Source organism: Lonchura striata, chromosome 1, assembly GCF_050655825.1.
Source record: "Lonchura striata isolate lonStrDom1 chromosome 1, ASM5065582v1, whole genome shotgun sequence".
Lineage (NCBI taxonomy): Eukaryota > Metazoa > Chordata > Aves > Passeriformes > Estrildidae > Lonchura > Lonchura striata.
The window spans coordinates 61,292,623-61,315,450 of NC_140703.1; the positions used below are offsets into that span (position 1 = coordinate 61,292,623).

General features: G+C 36.0%; 1 protein-coding gene across 6 annotated transcripts in view; it reads left to right on the plus strand.

The window, feature by feature from the left end:
* DGKH (diacylglycerol kinase eta) overlaps positions 1-22,828 on the plus strand; it is a 144,563-nt gene that overhangs the window by 100,175 nt on the left and 21,560 nt on the right. For all 6 annotated transcript variants that reach the window (XM_021530816.4, XM_021530817.4, XM_085577055.1 and 3 more), the window contains 15 exons: positions 1,302-1,408; positions 2,505-2,630; positions 3,774-3,876; positions 5,575-5,737; positions 8,121-8,229; positions 8,534-8,673; positions 10,261-10,345; positions 12,819-12,904; positions 14,334-14,433; positions 15,628-15,901; positions 16,337-16,465; positions 19,855-19,989; positions 21,777-21,894; positions 22,333-22,443; positions 22,602-22,698. In XM_021530816.4, the coding sequence (XP_021386491.2) occupies positions 1,302-1,408; positions 2,505-2,630; positions 3,774-3,876; positions 5,575-5,737; positions 8,121-8,229; positions 8,534-8,673; positions 10,261-10,345; positions 12,819-12,904; positions 14,334-14,433; positions 15,628-15,901; positions 16,337-16,465; positions 19,855-19,989; positions 21,777-21,894; positions 22,333-22,443; positions 22,602-22,698 (1,883 nt within the window). The remainder of the gene's footprint in view (positions 1-1,301; positions 1,409-2,504; positions 2,631-3,773; positions 3,877-5,574; positions 5,738-8,120; positions 8,230-8,533; positions 8,674-10,260; positions 10,346-12,818; positions 12,905-14,333; positions 14,434-15,627; positions 15,902-16,336; positions 16,466-19,854; positions 19,990-21,776; positions 21,895-22,332; positions 22,444-22,601; positions 22,699-22,828) is intronic.

Below are 22,828 nucleotides of genomic sequence, written 5' to 3' on the forward strand. Positions count from 1 at the left end.
ATCCCTGGAAGTGTTCAAGGCCAGTTTGGATGGAGCTCTGGTCTAATAAAAGATGTTCCAGTCCACAGCAGGGGGAGCTGGAACTAAATTACCTTTAAATGTCTCTTTCAATCCAAATAATTCTATGATTATATGAATGCTGCTTTTTGAAATGACTGGGAGAGTTACTGTAAAAGCAATGAAACTTCTTTGTTTTCTTTCCTTCTCGTTCTTTCTAGAAAGTAAAAGAGTGAGAGCTGAACACTTACTTTCAAACATCTCCCAGAACAGTGAGGATTGCTCTCAAACTCAGATGTTGCTTACATAGTCTCAATTCACTTTTTAAATTGATCTGGCAATAGATCAGTGGAATTAAAATGGAAAATTTATTATTCACAAGACATTTTGTACCATGGCTTAATGTTTTTTAATGGTAGATAAGTGATGGGCCAAAGCCTTGATAATTTCCTGTCAAATATTTGTTTGAAAAGAGACTACTACTTCTGATCTACTGGCTAGTTCTCATAAACCTTTAATGGTCTTTGCCAAAATAATTTATATAATGCACTCTAAATAGAATTACATCATGGACTTCCAGTAGAAGAAATACCCATGGTTTGGGTGCACCAGTCTGTTTGGTCTAATATGGTATTATTAGGTAGGCATATTAATTGAGTTAACAAAATTCAAATAGTTGTTAGGTTGTCAGAATGTCTGCCTAACTACACACTTGGTCTGGGTATTCCAACTAGCAGACTTTTCAAAAAGATTGCAATAACAAGTAAGAGTCTTCTTGGTGTGATATAGGCTCTTGGAAAAATTTGTAATTCCCAGTATCCTGAATAAAAATATCACCATGTAAACCCTTTACTTTCTCATGTTCTGAGAAAAGTAGGCCCAGCATGGTGCCCCAAAGGCATCTTTTGAGCATAGAAACAGAGCTCCTGATTCAAAATACTTTTGTAAAACTGTCTCCCATGACTTCCTACAAATTTGAGTTGGATATCTGAGTCATGTTACCAGAGGAATGGAAAAGGCAAACCCATAATTAAAGATATATTGTACCTCACATGTGATAAAATGGGATCTAATGTGGGCTTCAGGGCACATTTAGCATGGGCCACAGCTAAGCAGTTAAAGAGTTAAATCTGGGGAAATTATAAACTGAATTTTCCTTTAGTTGTTCTGTGTCATGCATGCAACACTAAGTGACATGTACTTAGCTATTTTATGGGATATCTGTGTTTAATTTTTTAAAAAGGTGTGTATCACTGAAATACAGCAAATAACACAGGATATATATGTTTATCTGTGTCTTGCAGTGTGTAAATTTAAAGCACATAAAAGATGTGCTGTCCGAGCAACAAATAACTGCAAATGGACTACATTAGCCTCAATTGGAAAAGACATCATTGAAGATGAAGATGGTGTAAGTACTACCCATACGGTATTACAGTATTTTCCAAAGCTGTTTCTTCTTTAGGGGGGGAAAAAAAAAAGCCCAACCACAGAAATATTGCCATGTGACCCATTGAAGTTAATGGTAGGTGGCTATTTTCCTGAACTCTGTTCAAAGATTAATGTGGTATTTAGAACAAAAGTTGCATTCCTATCTCACAAGTCTAGCAACTGTGGGCACTAGATTGTAGATGTATTACAAGGTTTTAAAGGCCACATGCAGAGAAACTCCGCAGCTGGAGAATTGCTCCCAGAAGTTCCTACTGCTCTTAAGCAAAGGTGGTATCTTGCACTGTTACCATGCTGTTTTGGCAATGTATTTTTGTCCTCTTTTCCTGGAGCAGTTCCCCAGGAGGCCCGTTTGGAATCCACTGAATTGGGAGGGGATTTTGGTAATGAAAGCAGGAATTTTAAAATTAGCAGGAGAAACAAAAGAAGCTTTTGAGAGGTTGACTGTGATAAATGGACTATTTTTACAAACACAGCTGTGTATGAAACACTGGTGTGAAGCTTCTTCTTAGAAGGCTGGTAGTAAATTGAGCACCTGAGTATCCTGAGTAGCCCATGGTATTAATGGGACAAAGAGTGCACTGAGTAAAGCTTTGCACTGTATTTGGGATTGTTTTAGAGAGCCATGACTTACCAGCCATGGTGAGCAGTTAAATGAAGTGACAGAGGAATTCTGCTGTCCTGCCTATTCTTATGAATTTCAGGAATTTTTAATTGGTTTCTGTCATGTACTCAATGTAACTGTGTGGGAATTTGTTTGTATGACAGTCTCTGGACTTAATTGCCCTGCTGTGTTATGGTTTATTGCTACCATGAGTGAGCCAGGTCTCCCTTCTTCGTGTCGTGTTTTCTGCCTATTATGTGGAACACCAGAGTGATCTGTTAATTGCAGTTGCCTTCTGAGCATCAGTGTCCTTTATCCTGGCTGACCAGCATACCTTTTTCTTTGATGAAAGGGTACAGCTGTGAGAAATAGTTTAAATCCACCTATATTTGAGGGACAAAAGCCTTTAATTTCCTTTTCTGGGTACTTAACTCTAATGACTCCTTCTCCACAGATAGCTATGCCTCACCAGTGGTTAGAGGGAAACCTGCCCGTCAGTGCCAAATGCGCAGTCTGCGACAAGACTTGTGGCAGTGTTCTACGCCTGCAGGATTGGAAGTGCCTTTGGTGTAAAGCTATGGTAGGTGTGCTGAGCCACATCCAAGCATCTCGCAGTTCAATAGCTTTAGTGTTTGCCATTATTTTTGTTTTGTTATTCCACAACCTGCTTTTGGATTAAGTAGGAGCAGGCAGCTTCTGCAAACTCAGGTCTCTCTAGCATTCAGAATTTCTGATGGCCGTCCTACTTGCGCAATCAATTTCAAATACACTCACAGATGCAGCTTTTCTTTAATAGGTGTTGTCATTTCCAGTGAATTTCTCTGCTTTTTTCTAGCTGTTAACTGAATGTTCAGGTGCCTGTTCCTTATGCATAATAATCATATGTTACTTCTTGGTATTTTTTATTGTAGCTATTGCTCTGTTGTTCTTTTAATAATATGTTATATTCATATTTATTAATATTAATGTAGTAACGTGTTTATTAGTGCAAAATCTTGACTTTCTCTTCTTCAGGGCAATCTGTAGGTTGCTGATTGAAATTCTCTAACTCACTACTGCTGTTTCCTCAATATATCATTTTCTCTGAATTATATCCACTTGTCTAAAAAGATGAGTTTCTTATGCAAGGCAGTAGTTTATTTATTTTTGAAGCTTCTGGCATATAGATGTCCAAGGTTCTGTGAATGAGCCATAGAAAATGATTGGCATCTCCAGAGGTAACTTGAAATTTAGATGAAATGCTACCACCTCTGCATGTGTCTCTCTTTCCAATGTCTGAGGAAAAGACCTTTGCAATATGGGGTTTATGTGACCCAACATTGGGAGATGGGTCTGGCTTGGTAGATGTGCTAGTTTTAATGCAGATATGTCTTCCAGAATGGCCCCAGTGGACCAGGCAAGTTCAGAGCTATTGTTTTGCCTGCTGTCATCAGCACAGATGCTGGGAATATGCTTCTTCCTTCCTTGTGGATGAGGGCAAGTGATTCCCTTGAAAGGATGATTCTTATCTGCTATAGGGGTAGCTGAAGTTCTCCAAAAGAATGTGTTGTTGAATTAGTAACAAGGCTCTGTGGTTGAACACTTGGGGTTTTTCCTAGTCTCACTCCTTTTCCCTCCACACCTAAATATTGAGTCCATTTTTGTTACATAGATAACATAGTATCAGTTGTATTTTCACCTCAAAATTCCACTGAAGGAAAACAATTTTTTGTCTCTTTTGTAGGTTCACACGGCCTGTAAAGATCTGTACCCTCGTAAATGTCCACTTGGCCAATGTAAGGTATCGATCATCCCTCCAACAGCACTAAACAGTATAGACTCTGATGGTACGTAGTACTGTAGTGTGTTCAGTGGTACCTCTGTGGTACCTCAATAGGCTGCCAGTACCTATTGAGATCCATGCAAATAAACAAGGCTAAAATCCTTCTGCTGAGCAGGTGAATGCTGTCTGCAAATTTAGAGAGAAGTATAATTTTCTGTGCAGGTTTTTAGAGAGTTATTCAACTGTCATGTTTTTAAAGTTGCCCCAGGAGAAATTTACTTCCATTTTACTTATGACCCTTAGAAAAATCTCAAGTGAATGATCGGAGTCCTTAGATGAAGAGGGCTGACGCCAGCCTGGCATACACCACTCCTTCTGTGACTTCTCAAATTTTGGATAATTTTGCATTATGCAGAGATAAGTTAGCTGAACAGCTCAGATCCAACAACTACTTTACCAGGCTTAAGGGAGGAATTGCTTCCATAGCTTCTCTAATTTATTTTTTTTTAAAGATAAGCAGTGTAAAAATTCTGCAATGCACAGATAAAACCCAGCAAATTCTCAAAACTCAGAGATGCTTTTTGATGGTCCGGGATAGAGACACATCAACAGTGGGAAATGGCACTTCAAGGCAGAGAGTGGATTTAAAAAAGAAGTATCACAAAATTTTATAGTTTGTGTCAATGGTAAAGTAGACCAACATCTTGAATGCAATTAAATGAATTTTGTTACATGAAGTTAGTAGAAGTGATTGTGTATGCTGTATGTATTCACTCTATTTATTTGCTTTGTGGTGTCTTAGACATCATGCTGTCATTTATTGCTCATGCCAGGAAGATTGTTCAATATGTGAAATTAGTTTTCTTGGCATTTAAATTAATTAATCAAACCTTATTTGAAATTAGACATTATGATAATGTGGAATTAAATTAGCATCCCTTAATGAAATTTTTTATTTGTAGCTTTAGTATTTTTTTTAGTAATTGAAAACAACATAATCATTTTAATCCTGCCGGAGACAAATGTCAAAACCTATACATGTGATGTCTGGCTTTGGAGTGTTGCTGGGAAACCATTACCTCCATGGACTGGTCATGTTAGTGACAACAGTGTCCATTAGTGCTGCTGACTAAAGACCTTGTAGAGAGCCTGCTGTAATTAGTTAAGACCTGCACTGGCCTTAATAAGCTTTGAATCACAGCTGAAGGTCTTCTGTTGTTCAGTGATTCTGTTATACTGAATAGTATAACCTTAGTCTGAAAAAAGGCTCCTATGGGAAGTCTTGCCTGGGAGGAACTGAGTACAAGTAACTTTTAAAATCTGTGAGTACTCTTAAAAAGCTCATACAGATATGAATGATCCAGTTCAACCCAGTAAAGTTAAAGCAAAATAAGATTGAAAACCAAACACTTGTAACTGAAATATATATATTCAATTATGTGTTAATCTGTGAAGATGAGACTTCGTAAGTATTCTAAAAGGTTAATAGCACTTGAAAAACAATAAAGCTATTGTCTTCAGGATTTTACTAAATATAGGCACTGAAAATATCAGAAACAAACAAACAAAAAAAGAATTGGTAAATCTTATGCAATTATGTTTTCTTTGCAGGACTAATACTCAATTTAGCATTTATATTTTGCATGAAAAAAATGTACTCCTTTTGTCCTTCATCCCTATCTTCCTCTTTCCCATGATTTCTTTTTGTGTTGTTCATATTAGGAAACCTTATTTATTTCATTCTTTCTAACTATGTTTACAGGTTTCTGGAAAGCCACATGCCCGCCATCCTGTGCCAGTCCTCTTTTAGTTTTTGTTAACTCAAAGAGTGGAGACAATCAGGGAGTAAAGTTTCTTCGTCGATTCAAACAGTCGTTAAATCCAGCTCAGGTCTTCGATTTAATGAATGGAGGACCTCACTTAGGGTAATGACCTTGGAAACCTTGAGCAAGCCTTTCCACAAGGGAATTAGGTGCAAAGTATAGTGTTGTGGTCCCTTGCTCGATACTGTTATATCCCCTTGTTGCTGTAATTCTGTCACCAATATCTACTCTGGCTTCCTAATTAAAATCTAAGGGACAACAGAGTTTCAAAATAAATTCCAGTGCATGAAGGGTTTGTAGGATAACAGTTTCCTTCTAGAAAGCTCAAAAATTCAAAACCAAAAGCACTCAGCCAGCTTTGACTTCTGTTAACTGGTAAGGCTCAAAACTGTTACAGATGTTCAGATGTTTTCCTGTATCACAGGAACTTTGATTTTGCCTTTTGCACAGTTGCCCAGGTTCTTTTCTTCCATTTCACATGCATAATTCTCATATTCCTCGACCTTTTTGTATGTAGCTGTGGAATAAGACTATTGTTTAAATGTGCTCTGTACCTTTTAAAATTATGAACACAAATGTCAGCAGCGGGGTCTGCAGTGGGTTAACAGACAAGTACATGAAAAATTTTTCATTTGAAAAGTAAACCCAAAATATGGTTTATGCAACATATGCAAATAGTCAAGAAAATTATCATCCCAAAGAATTTGGATCAAGAACACAAAACCACCAGGCTCCCTGAAATCTAAGAGTGGATTGTTGGAGAGATAGCAATAAAATTTGCATAGTGGTGTCCTCAACTCAATTATTTTTGCACATTTGTTAAGGTAAAATTCATGCCCATATTTCTGTTGCCTAACTCATTTCCACTCAGATATAGTGATGTGGTTAAATGGCCTAATAATATCAGTTATAGCAACTAGAAGCACTAATTTTTGTACTCCTAAAGATGCAGAATTATCCTTAATGATAAAAAGTAGATGAAGCAAATCCACAAAAAATCAGTTCAAACAACGCATAAATAATACAAATATAATTGATTACAGCTGTGGGTTATAACAATTAGTACTGTGTTATGGACACATAATATTAACTCTAAGTTGTAATATTCTTTTCATCATAACCCTGATAATCTGAGCTGAATCCAAGTCACTTTTAGCTAGCATTTTGTTCATGTAATCATGACATGTAACATTTGTCTTAAATGATTAGACAGTCTTTGAAAGGAGGCAACCTGAAAAATATGTTTGCAAATTCTCTCCCTTCATCTAGCTCTGTCATGACTGAGGTGGCTCACTTTGATTTTGGACAGAAATTTCAGTTCATGTTGGGTGCTTTTAAGTACTTCTCCCAAACAGTTTCCAAGGAGAGGTCCTTAGCAGTAGTCCATCAGGTCACACTGATGCTTTCTTTTTTTCTAGTTGATCTAAAAACCAGAAGTGCATGCTATGAGACAGTGTATTTCTAGGGGTTTTCTCCTTTTTCTCAGGATAGGATAAATTGCTCTGGTATCAACATTTTTTCCCCTTAAATGTCTGCTTCTTTTGTTCTGAATAGGTATGTGTCCATCGCATTCAAGTGACTTTATTTTCTCTAGAAAAAATAGAAATACTTTAAAAACTTGTGATCTTGATATGTTGCTTTTTAGAATAGAAATGGTTCAGAAATTATACATATTCTGGGAAATAACATGCATTAAAAATAAATATCTTTGTTGTTATTATTTTAAGAGTTTATACTTTCCAACCTTTTTTTTCTTTTTTTTTTTTTTTAAGTCCCTGTTGTTTTTTTACCTTTTGCCTGCTTCTTCACATCTCATTTCCTTTTCCTCTGTCTTACCTTTTTGCATTTTCTGTCTCTCTTGTCCTCCTTTTCTGTACTATCCATGGAGGTGTTAAAAGTCAGAGAACAGAGGAAGAGCAATACGCAGTGAAAGCAGCATATGGTTTTAAGGATATAATATTAAATACTTGTACTATTTGTCGTATATTTTTATGATCTCCTTATGTTTAAGAATTGCTCTCAATGGTCCTTTAGTTACATTTAGTTAGCCTTGTGGTCACAAAAGCCCACTCATATTGTGGAGCACATCCTGTCATTGTGTCTTACCCTCTTCTTGTGAAAAATCCCCAGTGGTGCATTATGCTTCTGGCTGAAGTGAGAAGCATGGAACAGTTGCAATTTTATTACTTAAATTTTTTTTATTAATATTAATAAAATCAGACTTATAAAATCCTGAAAACAATATCAAGGGATTTTTTTAAAGAATAACTTGGCATGTTATTTATCAGAAATGTCAGTATAAGTGGAACATACAGCGACAGATGGGTTGCAGATAGGTTAATTAAATAGATGGTTGTATCCCCATACCCCACAACAATAAAAGGATCATAAAGATGCTGTGCACAATATTTTCTTGTAACAATTGCTAATGAATGTCACTGCTCTCTCGCTAATGGTTGTAACTAGCTCTGCATTTTCTCTGCAGTTTGCGGTTATTTCAGAAGTTTGACAACTTCAGGATTCTTGTGTGTGGTGGCGATGGAAGCGTGGGTTGGGTCTTGTCAGAAATTGATAAGCTCAGCTTGCACAAGCAGGCAAGTGTGCATATTTACTTTCCTTGCCTAGACTGACTAGGCTGAATTTTTTGTGCTTACCTTTTCCTTAACTTGTTTTTTTGTTGTATCTCTGTGTATGGAGCAAAATCAATAGTTACTGTTTAATGAAAGTTTTCACTTTTATAAACTGGACAAGTTTTAGCAGAATAGCACAATTTGATTTACAGGCTTTAGACATCAGCTATGAAATTAACATTTGTTGATTGAAATAACAAGCATTTGTAACCACTTGTATTTTCTTTCTAGTTTTTAATAGTAGGTTTGTTCCTGTGTTGTGTTTCAGTGTCAGTTAGGAGTGTTACCCCTTGGTACTGGAAATGACCTTGCTCGTGTCCTTGGTTGGGGAGGATCCTGTGATGATGATACACAACTTCCTCAGATTTTGGAAAAACTAGAACGAGCCAGCACAAAAATGTTAGACAGGTAAACCTAAATGTGCATATGCATCATTTACTATGAGATTTAAATTGTATTTATTTGGGTTTCTGATGGCCTAAAATCCATCTTGGTGACTTGGTGTTCAGTGGGATTGCTTTTTGAGTGCAGGTCTTAATCATGAAGGAAGCTGCAGTTGTGATGGGGACAGCTCTTTAGGCTGCTTTTTAAACTAAAGAGTCAGAGGGATGAGTGGTTGATGGGACTGGGAAGTGTGCTGTCCAAATATGTTCAAAAGTTGACAGCTTATTGCATGGCGGAAGGAGCTGCATAACTGCCTGTTACAAGAAGTTGTGAGCATTAAGAAATTATTTAGATTCAAAACTGATTTGAGCAATTTTAGGGGCTCCATGTATGCTTATTAAACACCATTAATGGTGACATCTTTATTTAGAAAACACCTGAGCTCTCTGTCCTTGAATGTGGGGAAAACTCACTTTGTGTGCTTTCACCCTTTCCTGAGGCATCAACTGTTGATAAGATGCTGAGCTAATTAGACCCATGACTAATATTTTTGTTTGAGGCAGTTTCTTAGTTAAAAAAAATGAGATAGTCCCACTTCTTGTTTCGTATAATTTTCATCCATAAAGGAAGGCAGCAATTCCCATTAAAAAAAAACCCAAAAAACAGAGATGACGATAGTTGTGTTGTTCCAATGGAAGTCTAGCACTGCTTCTGAGAGGAGTATTTCTTACACTATTCCTTTCTTTCATGTGTGTGTCTCTTTCCTTGCTCTAGTTCCAAACACTTGAGTGTCATCATAAGGGATTTTACTTTAGGTTATTTAAATGAAATAGAGAAAAAAGCCTTTTTTATATTTTAAGCTTTTCTGCAGACTGCTTGATTGCTTTACTTGATTGCAAAGTATGTCAAGAAATGCTTATTACTGATCCTCAGATTCTGAAAAACTTGTAGCTTAAATCATATTTCCCTTTTTCCATAGTGAAAAAAGCACTCTGTTTCATGTTTTGGTCTAATTTCAGTTGACTTGCTCCCAAGGCCCATCTCCAATGATTACTTGCTCTTTTCAGCCAGCTTTGAAGGATGTTGTTGCTATTAGTGGTTTCACACTGTCTGTGCTGTCAAGTGCTGTCCTGTACCACACAAAAAAATATATATACATCAAAGAAGACATTTTATCATTTGCTTTGTTTTCATGCCTGCCTCCTCTAGTTGAGATGGAAAGCTAATGTCATGTTAAAGATTTTTCTCTAGGAAGATGTCTAGTTTCCTTTGACTTCTGCTGTATGTTTACACAAATTCTTTTATAATGTGAATGTTTTTTTCCAGAAAATCTTTATTCCTTATATTGAATGTCCCATGAGATTTTCACAGATGAGGCTGATAATCAAATCACTAAAAAATAATCTGAGTAATAAAACAAATTATTACCTTTAATCTCTAATTTAATATCTCTTTAATCTCTGTAATTATTCCACCCATATAGTTTACAACTACAAATTAAACTAGCTTTTTTTTATATGTAGCTATTCTGGGGTATGACAGTGAATTTTCTTTTTGTTAATACAGTGGAGAGAGTGTAAAACTAAGACTGGGAATTTATGTTTCTTTCAGGTGGAGTATAATGTCATATGAACTGAAATTACCAGCAAAGCCTTCTATTCTTCCTGCGACTGCAGAAGAATCAGAGGAGTGCCAGGTGCACTTTTACTTTTGTTTTGTGTATTTAACTTGGAGCTTCTGGGGTGACAATAGCCATAATTGAAGCATTTGTGTGAAAAACAGATCTTTGTGATCTGCTAACTGAATTGAATTAAGGCCTTTTCTTGCTGTGTATCTCAAGTAAGGAAGGTTTCCAGTTCTATATTATTTTCCTAGGAGGAAGGAAGGTAAGGAGTTTCTAGCAAAGCTGTCTGAAAAATTTCTTCCTGAATATATATGTATATTTTAATATCTATTAGAAAATTAATTTAAAACAGGTTAAACAAGAATGTAATCTAATGTCATATTATTATGAAATAGAATAATACTATATATTTTAGATAATTCTTATATACGAGTGTATATATAATATATAATTTTGTATATAGTAGTATAATTGTGTATATAATTGTGTATACACAGCATAATTGTGTATATAATAGTATAATTGTGTATATAATTTACAGCTATGTTACTGTACAATAATATATATACTATGATAATGTACATAAATACTTATAAAATTACTATAAAAATACTTATAAAATTACTAAAAACATAATATTATAAATACTTACAATATATTTTTTAATACATATAAGCAAATGACTGCTATGTTGAGTTTGGATTAAGCATTGAGAAAAAGCCCCCAGCATTTTGGAGGTAAGGGTTGTATTCCTAAAGAAAGACACAAGTGTTTTGCAGCCGGAGTCTGATCAGGTGATATCACCCAACTTTCTTTTTGTTCACTGAGAGAGCTCAAAATCCTAAGCATCATCAAAAACAAGCTAAGTCTGTCTTCCAGACTAGATTTGTGCTTGTACTAGCTGATAAGGTTTCAATTCTGAGAGAAGGAGATGCTTTAATCAAATTAATTGGCATGAAAAGTCTGACTGAAAATGAGAAAATAATATATTCCCAAGAAAGTTAATGCATATCAACTGTAGCTCAAAAGTACTTGAGAAGCCATAATTAATCAGCAGTCTCTTGAACAATTTAATAATTCAGGCTCTTTTAATTGGCAAGGAGGTTATAACCTTTGATGGATTGCTGGATATAGAGATACAAAAAGGCTGGAATCTTAAGGGGGTTGCTTTGCACACAGCTCTGCTTCTGGTGTCAGCAATGCAGATTAAGGCTTTATTGCCTCTAATTTAAAATTTTCAAGTGTGTCTTCATCATCATTTTGTTCCAGTTATTTCTGGCTTTGAAACTTTTTTAGCCCCTTCTGAAAATGGAAGGAACTGCTTGCTCATATAAAACTGTTTTTTTGGAAAATGTATTCTGTAGGCTATATTATCTGTCAATACTTGAGTTGGACAAAACCATTTGCTTTTGATTACCCTGTTAAATATCTTTTTTTAATGGTTTTTTTTGCATTGTTTACTGAATTAGGCTATTTCAGAAAAAATAATAATTAACCTTATAGTAGGTGTCGGATTATACTACAGTTTGAAAAGCAAATAGAAGTACATATTTGATTCTTTTCTTTTACCCTTTCATTCCTCCTGCAGTTTCAGGAGACTAATTCCACTTGGTTTCCAGAAATCTTGTACTGATGTTTGAAAAACAGTAGTTCATTCTTACAGATCAGATGCATATGTTTTGTTTTCTCCTTTGAAATGAAAACTCATTCAATGTCAGAGTCCTACAATGAAGGCTGGGTTTTAGGAGAAAGAAACTGAAGTGGTGTATCTGCCTGCTCAAAATCAAAGACAAAAGCATGCTAAGAGGTTTCAAGAGATTCTTAAATGGTGCTGTCAGAACTGCATTTATTTTTAGCTTTGGATTTGGAATTTTGTTAGAATTTTCTTTTAAAATTGAGGATTGGATGAGCTATGTTCAGATAGGATATGATGTGTGAAGATGCATTTTTGATCCAGTACTCCAGTTCCTGAGTATTTTGTAATTTGTCATTTTTAATATTCTTGCAAAGAATAAGCCCTAAATGGTTTGCTCCTTGAGGACTGGTTTTAATAACATTATACCATTTTGACAGTCTTTGTCAGTTATAGTTCTTGGGAAGTGAGAGCCCACCTGACAATAAAGTGAAAATTCCAGATTATAACTGCAAACTTTAGACTTGTTTTTATTGGGCAATTTGTTTGAGGAAAGCTTTGCTTAATTTAGAAGTAAAAAATATTAGATTATAAAAATGTAGGTTGTTATAAATCTGAGAAGGTAGATTCTTTTCTTTCTCAAAGACTGATTTTAGCCTAGAAATAACTTAATGTTTTTTCTACAGGAGGAAAAGAACTGTGAATCAAGTTCTCCGATGCAGTCTAACTTTGAATATTAAACATCTGATACAAAAAATACAGTATGTGCATAGAATCTTCATTGTCAGACAATTGCTCTTGTGTTAGATCTGAAATGGAAATCCTGCTATTTTTGTGGTGTTTAAACTCACTACTTGGTGTTAAACTGCTGGAATGTATGGAAATTGAAGATTCTTTTCTCTCTATTTTCAGATATCTGCTTATGAGGATTCAGTTGCTGCTCATCTTGCAAAAATTCTCAATTCTGATCAGCATTCAGTTGTCATATCCTCTGCCAAGTGAGTCAATCAGCTTTATGTACTATGTGGGGGATAAATTCCTTGTGTAACATCATCACCATAATAGCATTCTGTCTAAGCCTGATTTTCTTATGGATGGCCAACTGGCTTGGCTTAATATATCTTGATTTATATATTTTAGAGTGGATGTTCTTTTCTGCAAAATTTTTAGATGGTACAGTTGTAATGGATGGCTTAATACTAAATTTAAAAAGTAATTGCACAATATCTATGTAAAATGTTGTTAAATCATTCCAAATCAGTGCACGGCTTACTGTTAAAACTTACTGTTACTAATGCATAGATGTGATCTCCTTCACACTGCATTTCTTCTGGCTATTTTTTGTAAAGCATATATTTAGAGGACAAACAATTTCACCAGTATGAAGCAGAGCTTTAACTTAGGTAGCTTTGTTGTAGCCCTTAGTTCAATGCTGATCTAGGACATTAATGGGATTTTTTCCCCAAACTGAAACATTTTGAAATGAGATAAATTTGACAAATCATGGGCATCATCTGAAATCAGAACTGTTCTGTGTATACCTTCTCTATGAAAAAATCTTATGTTTTGCAATATGCAAAAGACCAGTCATAGAATCTTTAAAAATACCTCTGAATGTCATCACACCTTTTTTTTTCTCATGAAAGCAAGCTAACAAAATTTTATTTTTAAACTATACATAGCACATGTAGAAAATTAAACTGCAGGATATTATTAACTCCAGATTCTAAATTGGTGTTGTACCTCGTTAAATCTGTTTAATTTATCAGAAAAATACACCAAAATGAACAGTAGTAAGTAATTATCCTCACCTCATTAGTAAGTTTGCTGTCTGTCTGCAGTGACTAAGAACCAGTAACAAGAACCATTAACAAGAACCAAGTCTTTTTTGGATTTATGCAGTGAAAATTCGTTGCAGCCACTGTAATTTGTGCAGATATGCTTCAAAAGCATGAGCTGTGCAATGGGATGTGTGTGGCCATATGCTTTCATCTAAGAAGTGCTTCCTTAAAGTCAGTAGATTTTCTCCATCATTTTTCAGTTCCAACTTTGCATGTGAATTTCAAGACTGCGTTTGAAGTTACCAAAGGGAATGCAAGTTTGCTAAGTTTTCTCCTAGGGAAGGTATACAAGCAAGGGAGTGGATAAAATCAGTCATGTTTATTTCAGATAAGAGGCTGAGATATAAAGTGTGCCAAGGGTTAAGTGAAAAAGCTGATATGCTTTGTTTTAAAGCTTATCAGTTCAATTTTGGAAGCTATGGAAAAGAGTGTCATCTGATTTGCAAGTATAATCATGGAGTTCAGTTTCCAGTAAGAATGATTCATAGGAGTGTGCATATAAATAAATTGCCATAAGAATTAAATATTCAAAACATATATATTTAATTTCATTTGATTTCTTCCCTCTCCTTTTTTTTACCTGAAGAATATTATGTGAAACTGTAAAGGATTTTGTTGCCAAAATAGGGAAGACTTATGAAAAACCAATGGAAAATGCGGAGGAAGCTGATGCCATGGCCATTAAAGTAAGACTATGACTACATTCAGGTTTAAAGTTGTTGGGTTCTTAAGGTTTATAGCTCATGGATGTTTAATTTTCACATTGCTCTAGTTTGGCTTTTATTTCAACCAATGGGTTCAAAATTCTTCTCTTTTTATTGCATAGAGTTAATTATTTCCAAACCACCTTTAAACTCTGAAATCTCTTTAAACTGTTTACACTTTCTTTCTTCATAAAGGATAAAGTTCATGGTACCATACATAGAGATAAAAGGATTTCTTTTTGCATTAGTTATACTTCTAGGGATTAAGTTAGCTACAGGAAAACAATGGGATAATGAAGAGTATGCTGCAAGAATGAAGGGGAGATAGACCACAATGTTAAAAATAGTGGTTTAAGCTGCAAAATACAGAGCTCATGTTGCAAAAACATTGGGAAAGAAAACAACAGAAGGATTTGGTATGAGATACAAAATTTACATGAGCTGAAAAGAAGAAAACAAAATCCTTGGCAATCCAGAGTCAGAAAATGTACTTTCTAAGTGGCAATTTGTGGTTCACGTTTCTATCTGGTGCACATTTTAGAAAATTAGTTTTTAACTGATCCAAGGCCAGAGAGTGTTTTCTTTCTCTTAGGCACAGAAAATCCTTTCTTTTCCTGTGTACCTAGAGAGAACAGTTACTTAGTCCTGGGGAGAGGCATTTGACAGAGTCTGATTCTGGATTGAGCCATTTGCTCTGTGACAACTCACTTGCTAAAATATACAGTTGTATTGCAAAAAAAAAACCCATGTGTCTCAGTCTAACAGCTGATAGATACCTCTCAAAATTGGGGTCCTGAAAAAACATGTATGGGCAAACCTCTGGTGGTTTTCTGTGCTGCAAGTCATTGGGAGAGGGGTAGGATGCAATCCATACAGTTATGGGGCAGGCTGAGTTTAGCATGGAGTATTTTTTGAATCTAAGTGTAGGGGGTTTGTATTATAATTGCTCTAATCTGAGTGAATGTCACAGGGTCTGCAAAAAGCCCGTGCAGACCCACTCATAATCTGATATTCTGAAACACTGAACCTTGTTTTGGATTTTGCACAAGGAATTACATAGACACTGATGACACCTGCAGTTTCAAATGTAATCTAGTACTATATTTCCTGAAAATATTCACATGTTCACTGTGGAACTTCTTTTACTGTGTGTGTGTCTTTTCCACTTTGTCTTAGTGCTCAGAGCTAAATGAAAAGCTGGACCTATTGCTCCAGGCTCTTCACACAGAAGCCCAGGCTGCTCCCATTCTCCCAGGCATTGCTCCCCCCATTGTGGAAGAAGAACCAGAGGAGTTCTCAAGTGAAGAATCCTTGTCTGAAAGTAAAGAGCAATTAGCAGAGTGTGTCTCAAAGTCTTCCCAGAAGCTCTTCAAACCAAGGCAACAGTTAATGCTCCGAGCAAACAGCTTAAAGAAGGCTGTGAGGCAGATCATTGAACAAGCAGAAAAAGGTGCACATCAGCAACATTTTGATCCAGACTGGTAGAATAGGATAGGATAATGATGTCTGTTTGTTTGTCTAACTGGAATAAGTTTTCATTATAAAATTTGATTCCTATATTCTTACATAGATAATATTATGTGCTTATTACAAGCTGCAAGGAAAAGAAATGCAGCTTGTTTGAATGTTGATGACTCTGCAGGTGTGACTACTTTTCTGTATATGTGTGTGCACATATAAGAAGCGTTTCTTTTAACTATTAGCCTCCACAAAATGACAGCAAATCTTTATCAGCTGGTAAAGAACTGGCTGACTTTTTCACTGAATTGACAGTAGAAATCTTTTGTTGATATTTTAAAACTAAAAGCTATAAAAAAGTGGTTATTTCAATGTATGCAGTTTTTCTTTAGAATCCTTGAAACTTTGACTTTTCTCTTAATAACAGTTGTGGATGAGCAGAATGCTCATAGTGAAGAACAAGTGAACCAATCTCCAGTAGAGTACAGCAAAGAATTGGATGAATCCAAAGAAGAGGAAAAAGAGGAAGATACAAAGGAACTTGAGTCTCCATCAAGTGAGTAATTTAGGAATGAAATAGAAATATTCCATCTCCTTTTAGTTGTATTTGGAGCATAGTTAGTTCTGTAATTAGAAATACTAGCATCCTGTTTGACTGGAAACTAATCACAAATTCTAATAGATTTAAATAAATAAAAGTTAAGTGGAAAATCTGGGAAATAATAGATGAACAGTCTTGTGGAATGCATTTACAAAGTTGAGAAGGCACTTGTTAGGGAGAGAAATGCCTGAATTTAATCCAGTGTTTACACTCACCTTTCTACATGAACCTGAGCAAAGACTAGAGCCTCGGTGATGGTGGCAATAGCATGTCTCAGTTGTAGACTGAGATTCTCAAGCTACATAGAAATTTTTGGAAAGCTGCATCTTAGCAGTGGAAATTTCAGTCTTTTCTATATTATCAAAATGGACAATGATACACTCCTGGTGAGGCCACAAGATGATCTGTGAGTCATAGAGAAACAATGGTAGCTGGTGGTATCAAAGTTGATCCTCTAGATGCTTGGTGAGCAACTTCTTGGGTTAAAATGAGAGAAGTATTTTGGGATTTGCATCTCCTTTTTTCACCCCAACCCACACTAAAATCCTCAAAAATTGTCCTCACAAGGCTCTGCTCTGAAGCTGCTGCTGTGTCTGTAAGTCCTACTTTGGAAATGAGACACTGGGCTGTTGACCCAGGATCTCACGGTTTCTCCAGAAACACATCAGGCTTTCTCCAGTGATTGTCTCTTCACTGGTCAGTTTTATTTTCTCTTAGGTATAGGAATCAATGCCTTTTGGTTGTCCCTTTTCAGTAGCAGCCGATAGAGGATGCTAGCCCTACAAATTATCCAATCCTACTGCCATAACTGTATAATAAAGATTTGAGGTCTAGAAATTTATTGAACTCCTTGTTTCTTGATGGTATAATTTCTGCATCTAATGGGGAGCTGTATTATTCTTATGTGTGTGGAATAGAGTGCATATTAATGCTGTCACTGGACGATAAATGTTTAGGGACAAAGCATGGAACATGAATTCAATTATCTGCACTGAAACATCAGTTTTACTCATTAGGGCTCTGTTGTTTTTATCAGAGCATTCACAGCAAAAGTTTATCTTTATTGCAGTTATTCCCGTGAGTCTCATCTGTCAAATAAAGAACAGCTGCTCTGCTGATTTTCCTATTTAATACAACTGCCTTGTTTGCAAGTACAGAGAGAACAGACTGTGTGAACAGTGTTGTGAATTTTTCAGTAGTATTATGAAAAATGAATGTAAATTTTCTTCTAAGTATTATATTTTACCCTCCAAGGATCTTCCTGGTCATTTGATGAAGATAATATTTTTTCTTATGTTAATACATTCATCTAAATATTTAATGACTCTTGTTAGATGTCACTTGCTGGTTTTATTACTTTTTTTTTTTCACATTATTACAGTGTTTTCTCATGCATTTATACATATCAATGTGTTGTATTGCTACCATGCAATGTTGTAGCATTTTGTGAAAAATGCTGTGGCTGTTATGCAGCTGTTAAAGTCAGAAGGAGATGACTTTTAGTCCACTTGGTCAGTCCTTTAATATAAAACAATCCAGAAAAATTTACCCACTTTTCCTTGTCTTGCGTATAATAATTTCTGTTTGACTCCAGCAAGTCATTCAGAAAGGTGTGTCATCTTACTCATGGATTCAAGAAAGTGAAGAATTTGCCATTCCACTTACAGTTCTATGTTAGATTATCATAACTTTAAAAAATTCCTGTCAATGGGCAAATCCTGGCCTGAAGTGATGTGAACACAATGTCTAAACTCTTGTTCTAGTTATTCCTTTTATCTCTAGATTTTCCCACTCAACATTTTCTTTCCATTAGTATCTTCATACAGTACACCCATGTTACTCTTAGGCTAAGTTATGATTGACATGACCTGATTTGTCTCACTCCTGCCACTGAAAAGGATGCATTCTATGCTTCCCACCACATTCCTGGTGCTGTTTCCCTGCTGTTGTCTTGGTGCTAGTCCTACTAATTCTATTTTTGCTGTATTAGTTTTCATCTTTTGAGAGGAAAAATCACATTATCTTGAAATAATTTATTTTTTTTTGTTCTGAGCTTCTTCAGATGGTAAAGTTTGGTGTTGTCCTAAGCTGAAGTAGTTTTAACATGTGAGATAATTTGGAGCAGAGATAGCCAAGTAGTGTCTGTCTGTGACCATCTGTTGTGCCAGAGTTTTCTACATGCGCATGGAAATGCTGTAACAAAGCATTTGGTAATACCCAAACTTTTTTCCTTGGGGTACCGGTGTCTGATGGGGGTGAATTGCACAAAGATTAACTTCCTCAGGCTGAAGCAGGCACTGGCATATTCTCTGAGACTGCATGAAACCAGTTCTGCCAGGAAAGTAAATGACTGCACCCCAGGTCAGCCCTCTGCAAAGCCGATCCTTCATTGTCACCTCCAGAGGCAGCCAAAGGATAACTGGCCTCACTGAGCTTCCAGTTACTCTTTGTGAATATCTTCTCTTTCCCCTTGATTTTCTTCCCTTTCCTTTTCCTGAGCCTTTGTCAATAACAGCTACTAAACATTGATACCTGTCAAGGTTTCACTGATCCAGCTTCCAAAGAATTTTAATAAATAAGTTAATTATTTGGGGAAATTGCTGGCTTGTTTGTTTTCTGAGTTTTTCTGTGAAAAAATATGATTGGAAACTGATGCCCCCCACAATCTCTCTAAATGCAGAAGACAAAGGTGAACATGGCTTTTTTCTCTTTCCTTGCAGTTTTTAGTTTGGCTGTAAATAAAGATTTCAGAGTTTTTTGTGATTTTTTTTCAGCATCTGATGCAGGCATGGGCCCATTTTAACTGACTGAAGAAAATAGTGTAGGTGTTGATGAGAAATATTTTCTAACCTACAGGCCATGGAACTACCTATATTAAAATTGTTATAAATGATAATATACTGTATAATATGTGTATACTTATAAGTAAACATAGATGAAATCTAAATTTAAATTTAATTATTTCAGTAATATGTTTATCAGAAGCTTACTGCAGTGTTAAATACTGTTGCATTTTAAGATGGATATAATACATTCTATTAACATATTTGCATTTAATATATATAATACTTCTGCTGTTAGCTTGAAGTATAAATTGGGAATTCGTCATGTGAAGTGCCATGCACACTTGCTCATTCTAATTGCTGTTTGTCACTTCATCTGTTTCTGAGTTTTCTTATTGTATTTAGAAGAAAAACTGTGGTGTAAGGGAGAAGGACTTTTGTCATGGAGTGGTACAAGATTAAATTAATGCTTCTGTTGTATTTTCAGGGCTGTAAAAATTATGTATTGGTAATGTCATAATAGGTCTAATTAGTGTTCTTACTTCTGTTTTTTCTGCACAGCTAAAACTGCACCAAGATCTCCTGACAGACGTACAAGCCGAGGTATCCATTCTCAGACAGGTTCTTTCTCTGCTCCAGCTTTGGCAGCAAGCAAGGAAAACCTCCCAGTACTTAACACGAGGATTATCTGCCCAGGTAAGCTTGCTGTCAAATAATGACTTTTATTTCATGCCCTGAATTCATTTGAACTGACATACACATCTTAGTGTGATACTGTATAGGAGAAAATGCATAAAAATGTAGAATATTTCTGATCATTTGGCACAACACCAGAAGTGGCAGAAATGTTGCATTTCATTCCGGAGGGTGAAAAGTAAGACTCACGATCATAGAACTGCCAAATGGTTAGGGTTGGAAGAGACCTCTAAAGATGATCTAGTACAGTGCTCTGTCATGGGCATTGACACCTTTCACTAGGTCAGGATGCTCAGAAAAGCATTCAGCCTGACCTTGGATGCTTGCAGTAGTGGGGCTTATACAGCTTCTCTGGGCAACTGATTCCCATGTCTCATTACCCTCATCCCAAACATTTTCCTCCTTTTGTCCAATCTAAACCTATACTATTTGAGTTTAAAACCACTGCCCTTTCTCCTGTCATTGCAGGCCCTGGTGAAAGGTCTCAATCTTTCTTGTAAAAACCTGCTCTATATTTTGAAAGGGCACAATAAATTCTCCCTGGGGCCTTCTCCTCTCCAGGCTGAACAACCCTAGCTCTCTCAGCCTTTCTTCACAGGAGACGTGCTCCAGCCCTTTGATCACCTTTAGGGCCCTCAGTGGACTTGTTCAGCATGTCCATGTCCTTCTTATATTGGGGAGCCCAGAGCTGGATGCAGCACTGCAGGTGGGATGTCACCAGAGAGAGCAGAGGGGCAGAATCCCCTCCCTTGCCCTGCTGGCCGTGCTGCTTTGGATGCAGCCCAGGACATGTTTGACTTTCTGGGCCACAAGCTCACATTGCCAGGTCACATCCAAGTTTTCATCCACAGGTACCCCCAAATTGTTCTATCATTTATCCCAATCAATGCATTAGGATGAAGAGGCTGAGGGACAAAGCTGTGTAAAGTTCAACTCTCTGAATAAGAACTGTCTGTGGATATCTCTCTGGAAGTGGATAACTGAAACCACACAAAGCTGCTCTGTAAAACAGTTGGAAAACTGTTCTTACCTAAATTCAATTGACAGATGAAAAATTATCTGTTCTGCTACAAATGGAATTAATATTAGAGAACACTAGTAAAACTCTGTTTTAATTAACTTTATTAGTATAGCTAAAACATGGTGGAACCAAGCTTAGTTTTTTCTTTAGTCAGATTTAAGTGAAAGCTGTTAGTACTTTGCTTTGTTTGCATGAATTACAGAGTGTTTTGTAGAGTGAAATTAATATTAGTCGAAGTAGGCATGTTGAGGCCATGATCTTTTCACAAATTAAGTTAAACTATGGCTCTGCCAGTTATAAAAATGGTAAGAATATTCCTTATGTATGCTTCCAAAGGATGGGACAAAAGAAAAATCATGGACAGTTAGGAGATGAAGATTAAACTGAATGAAAAGCTTTAGCAGTCTTTTTGGATATTAGGTCACCCATTTGGTTACTATACCAGCTAGTAAGTGTTGGCCTGAAACCCTAAATTTTTTTTTGGTTTTTTTTTTTCTTTCTCCATGGTGGTACCTGAGAGAGCCACCACAATGCAGCATAGCTGCCTTTCTGCTTAAGAAAGCCAAAGACCTGAAAAGATAATCAGTTGTAGTAAAAATTGAGATAGAATCACAATTTTTCCCTGTACAGATTTAATAAATTTTGTTTCTCAGAATGTGGCTTATATTATATGTTTGTCTATTTATCAAATACAATTTTTTTTTATTATTTTCTTTCTGTCTTGTTTTGTTGCTTTTTTTTTTTTTTTTTTTTCTTTTCTAATCAGGTTTAAGGGCTGGTCTAGCTGCTTCCATTGCAGGAAGTTCAATTATTAGCAAAATGTTGCTAGCAAACATCGATCCATTTGGTGCTACGCCGTTTATTGACCCGGATCCAGATTCCTTGTAAGAAATATATTTTTTTTATAAATGTACTATTTTGCTTTCCCTAAGGGCATCCTTATTACTTTTTTGTAGCGTCTTATTTTTTTGCATTATGAAGTTCTTGTTTGCCATCGTTTGGCAGTAGTCCTCAATGTCTGAAAACAAGTGGGATTGTACTGGGTTAGTTAATGAGCAGTGCAATTTTTTGCAGCAGCAGCTGAAAATAAGGGGAGACATTTGCTCACTTATCCCTTGCTCAATTGGAGGAGGAGGATGCTAATCTTTCAGAGCTGGATTTTCCAGCCCAAACCAATTTACTGAGGAAGATTTAGAGGAAAGATCTCTTGAAGTATTTTAGTTCTTACTCTGTTTTGTGACCAATCACAATTTTGGTCAAAGATGTTTGTGTATCCAGGTTCTGTACAAATGTACACCTGATTTTCTCTTTGCCTCTTACAGGGAGGGTTATTCAGAAAAATGTGTCATGAACAACTACTTTGGAATTGGGTTAGATGCAAAAATTTCACTAGAATTTAATAACAAGCGAGAAGAGCACCCTGAAAAATGCAGGTAATATAATTACTCTGTCAGTAACAGAGCCAAGATGTTTCCACTCTTTTCTTTTCCCTTTACCCCTTTATATGAATTTCTTATTTTTTTTTTTTATAAATACAAGACACAGTAATATGTGTATATCAATATGTGAATCTTGTTTTGCCTGCTTTCAGAAGTCGGACGAAAAACATGATGTGGTATGGAGTTCTTGGCACAAAAGAGCTATTGCAAAGAACTTACAAGAACTTAGAACAAAAAGTTCAACTTGAGGTAAATTTTATTTATGGAGAGAGCTGCTTGCTCAATGTGCAGTGAAGAATTAGTGTTTAGTTTTGAACCCTGTTATCGTTCTTACATCAACCCAAGCTGACCTCAATGGCACTGTGTAAAGATGTGCTGT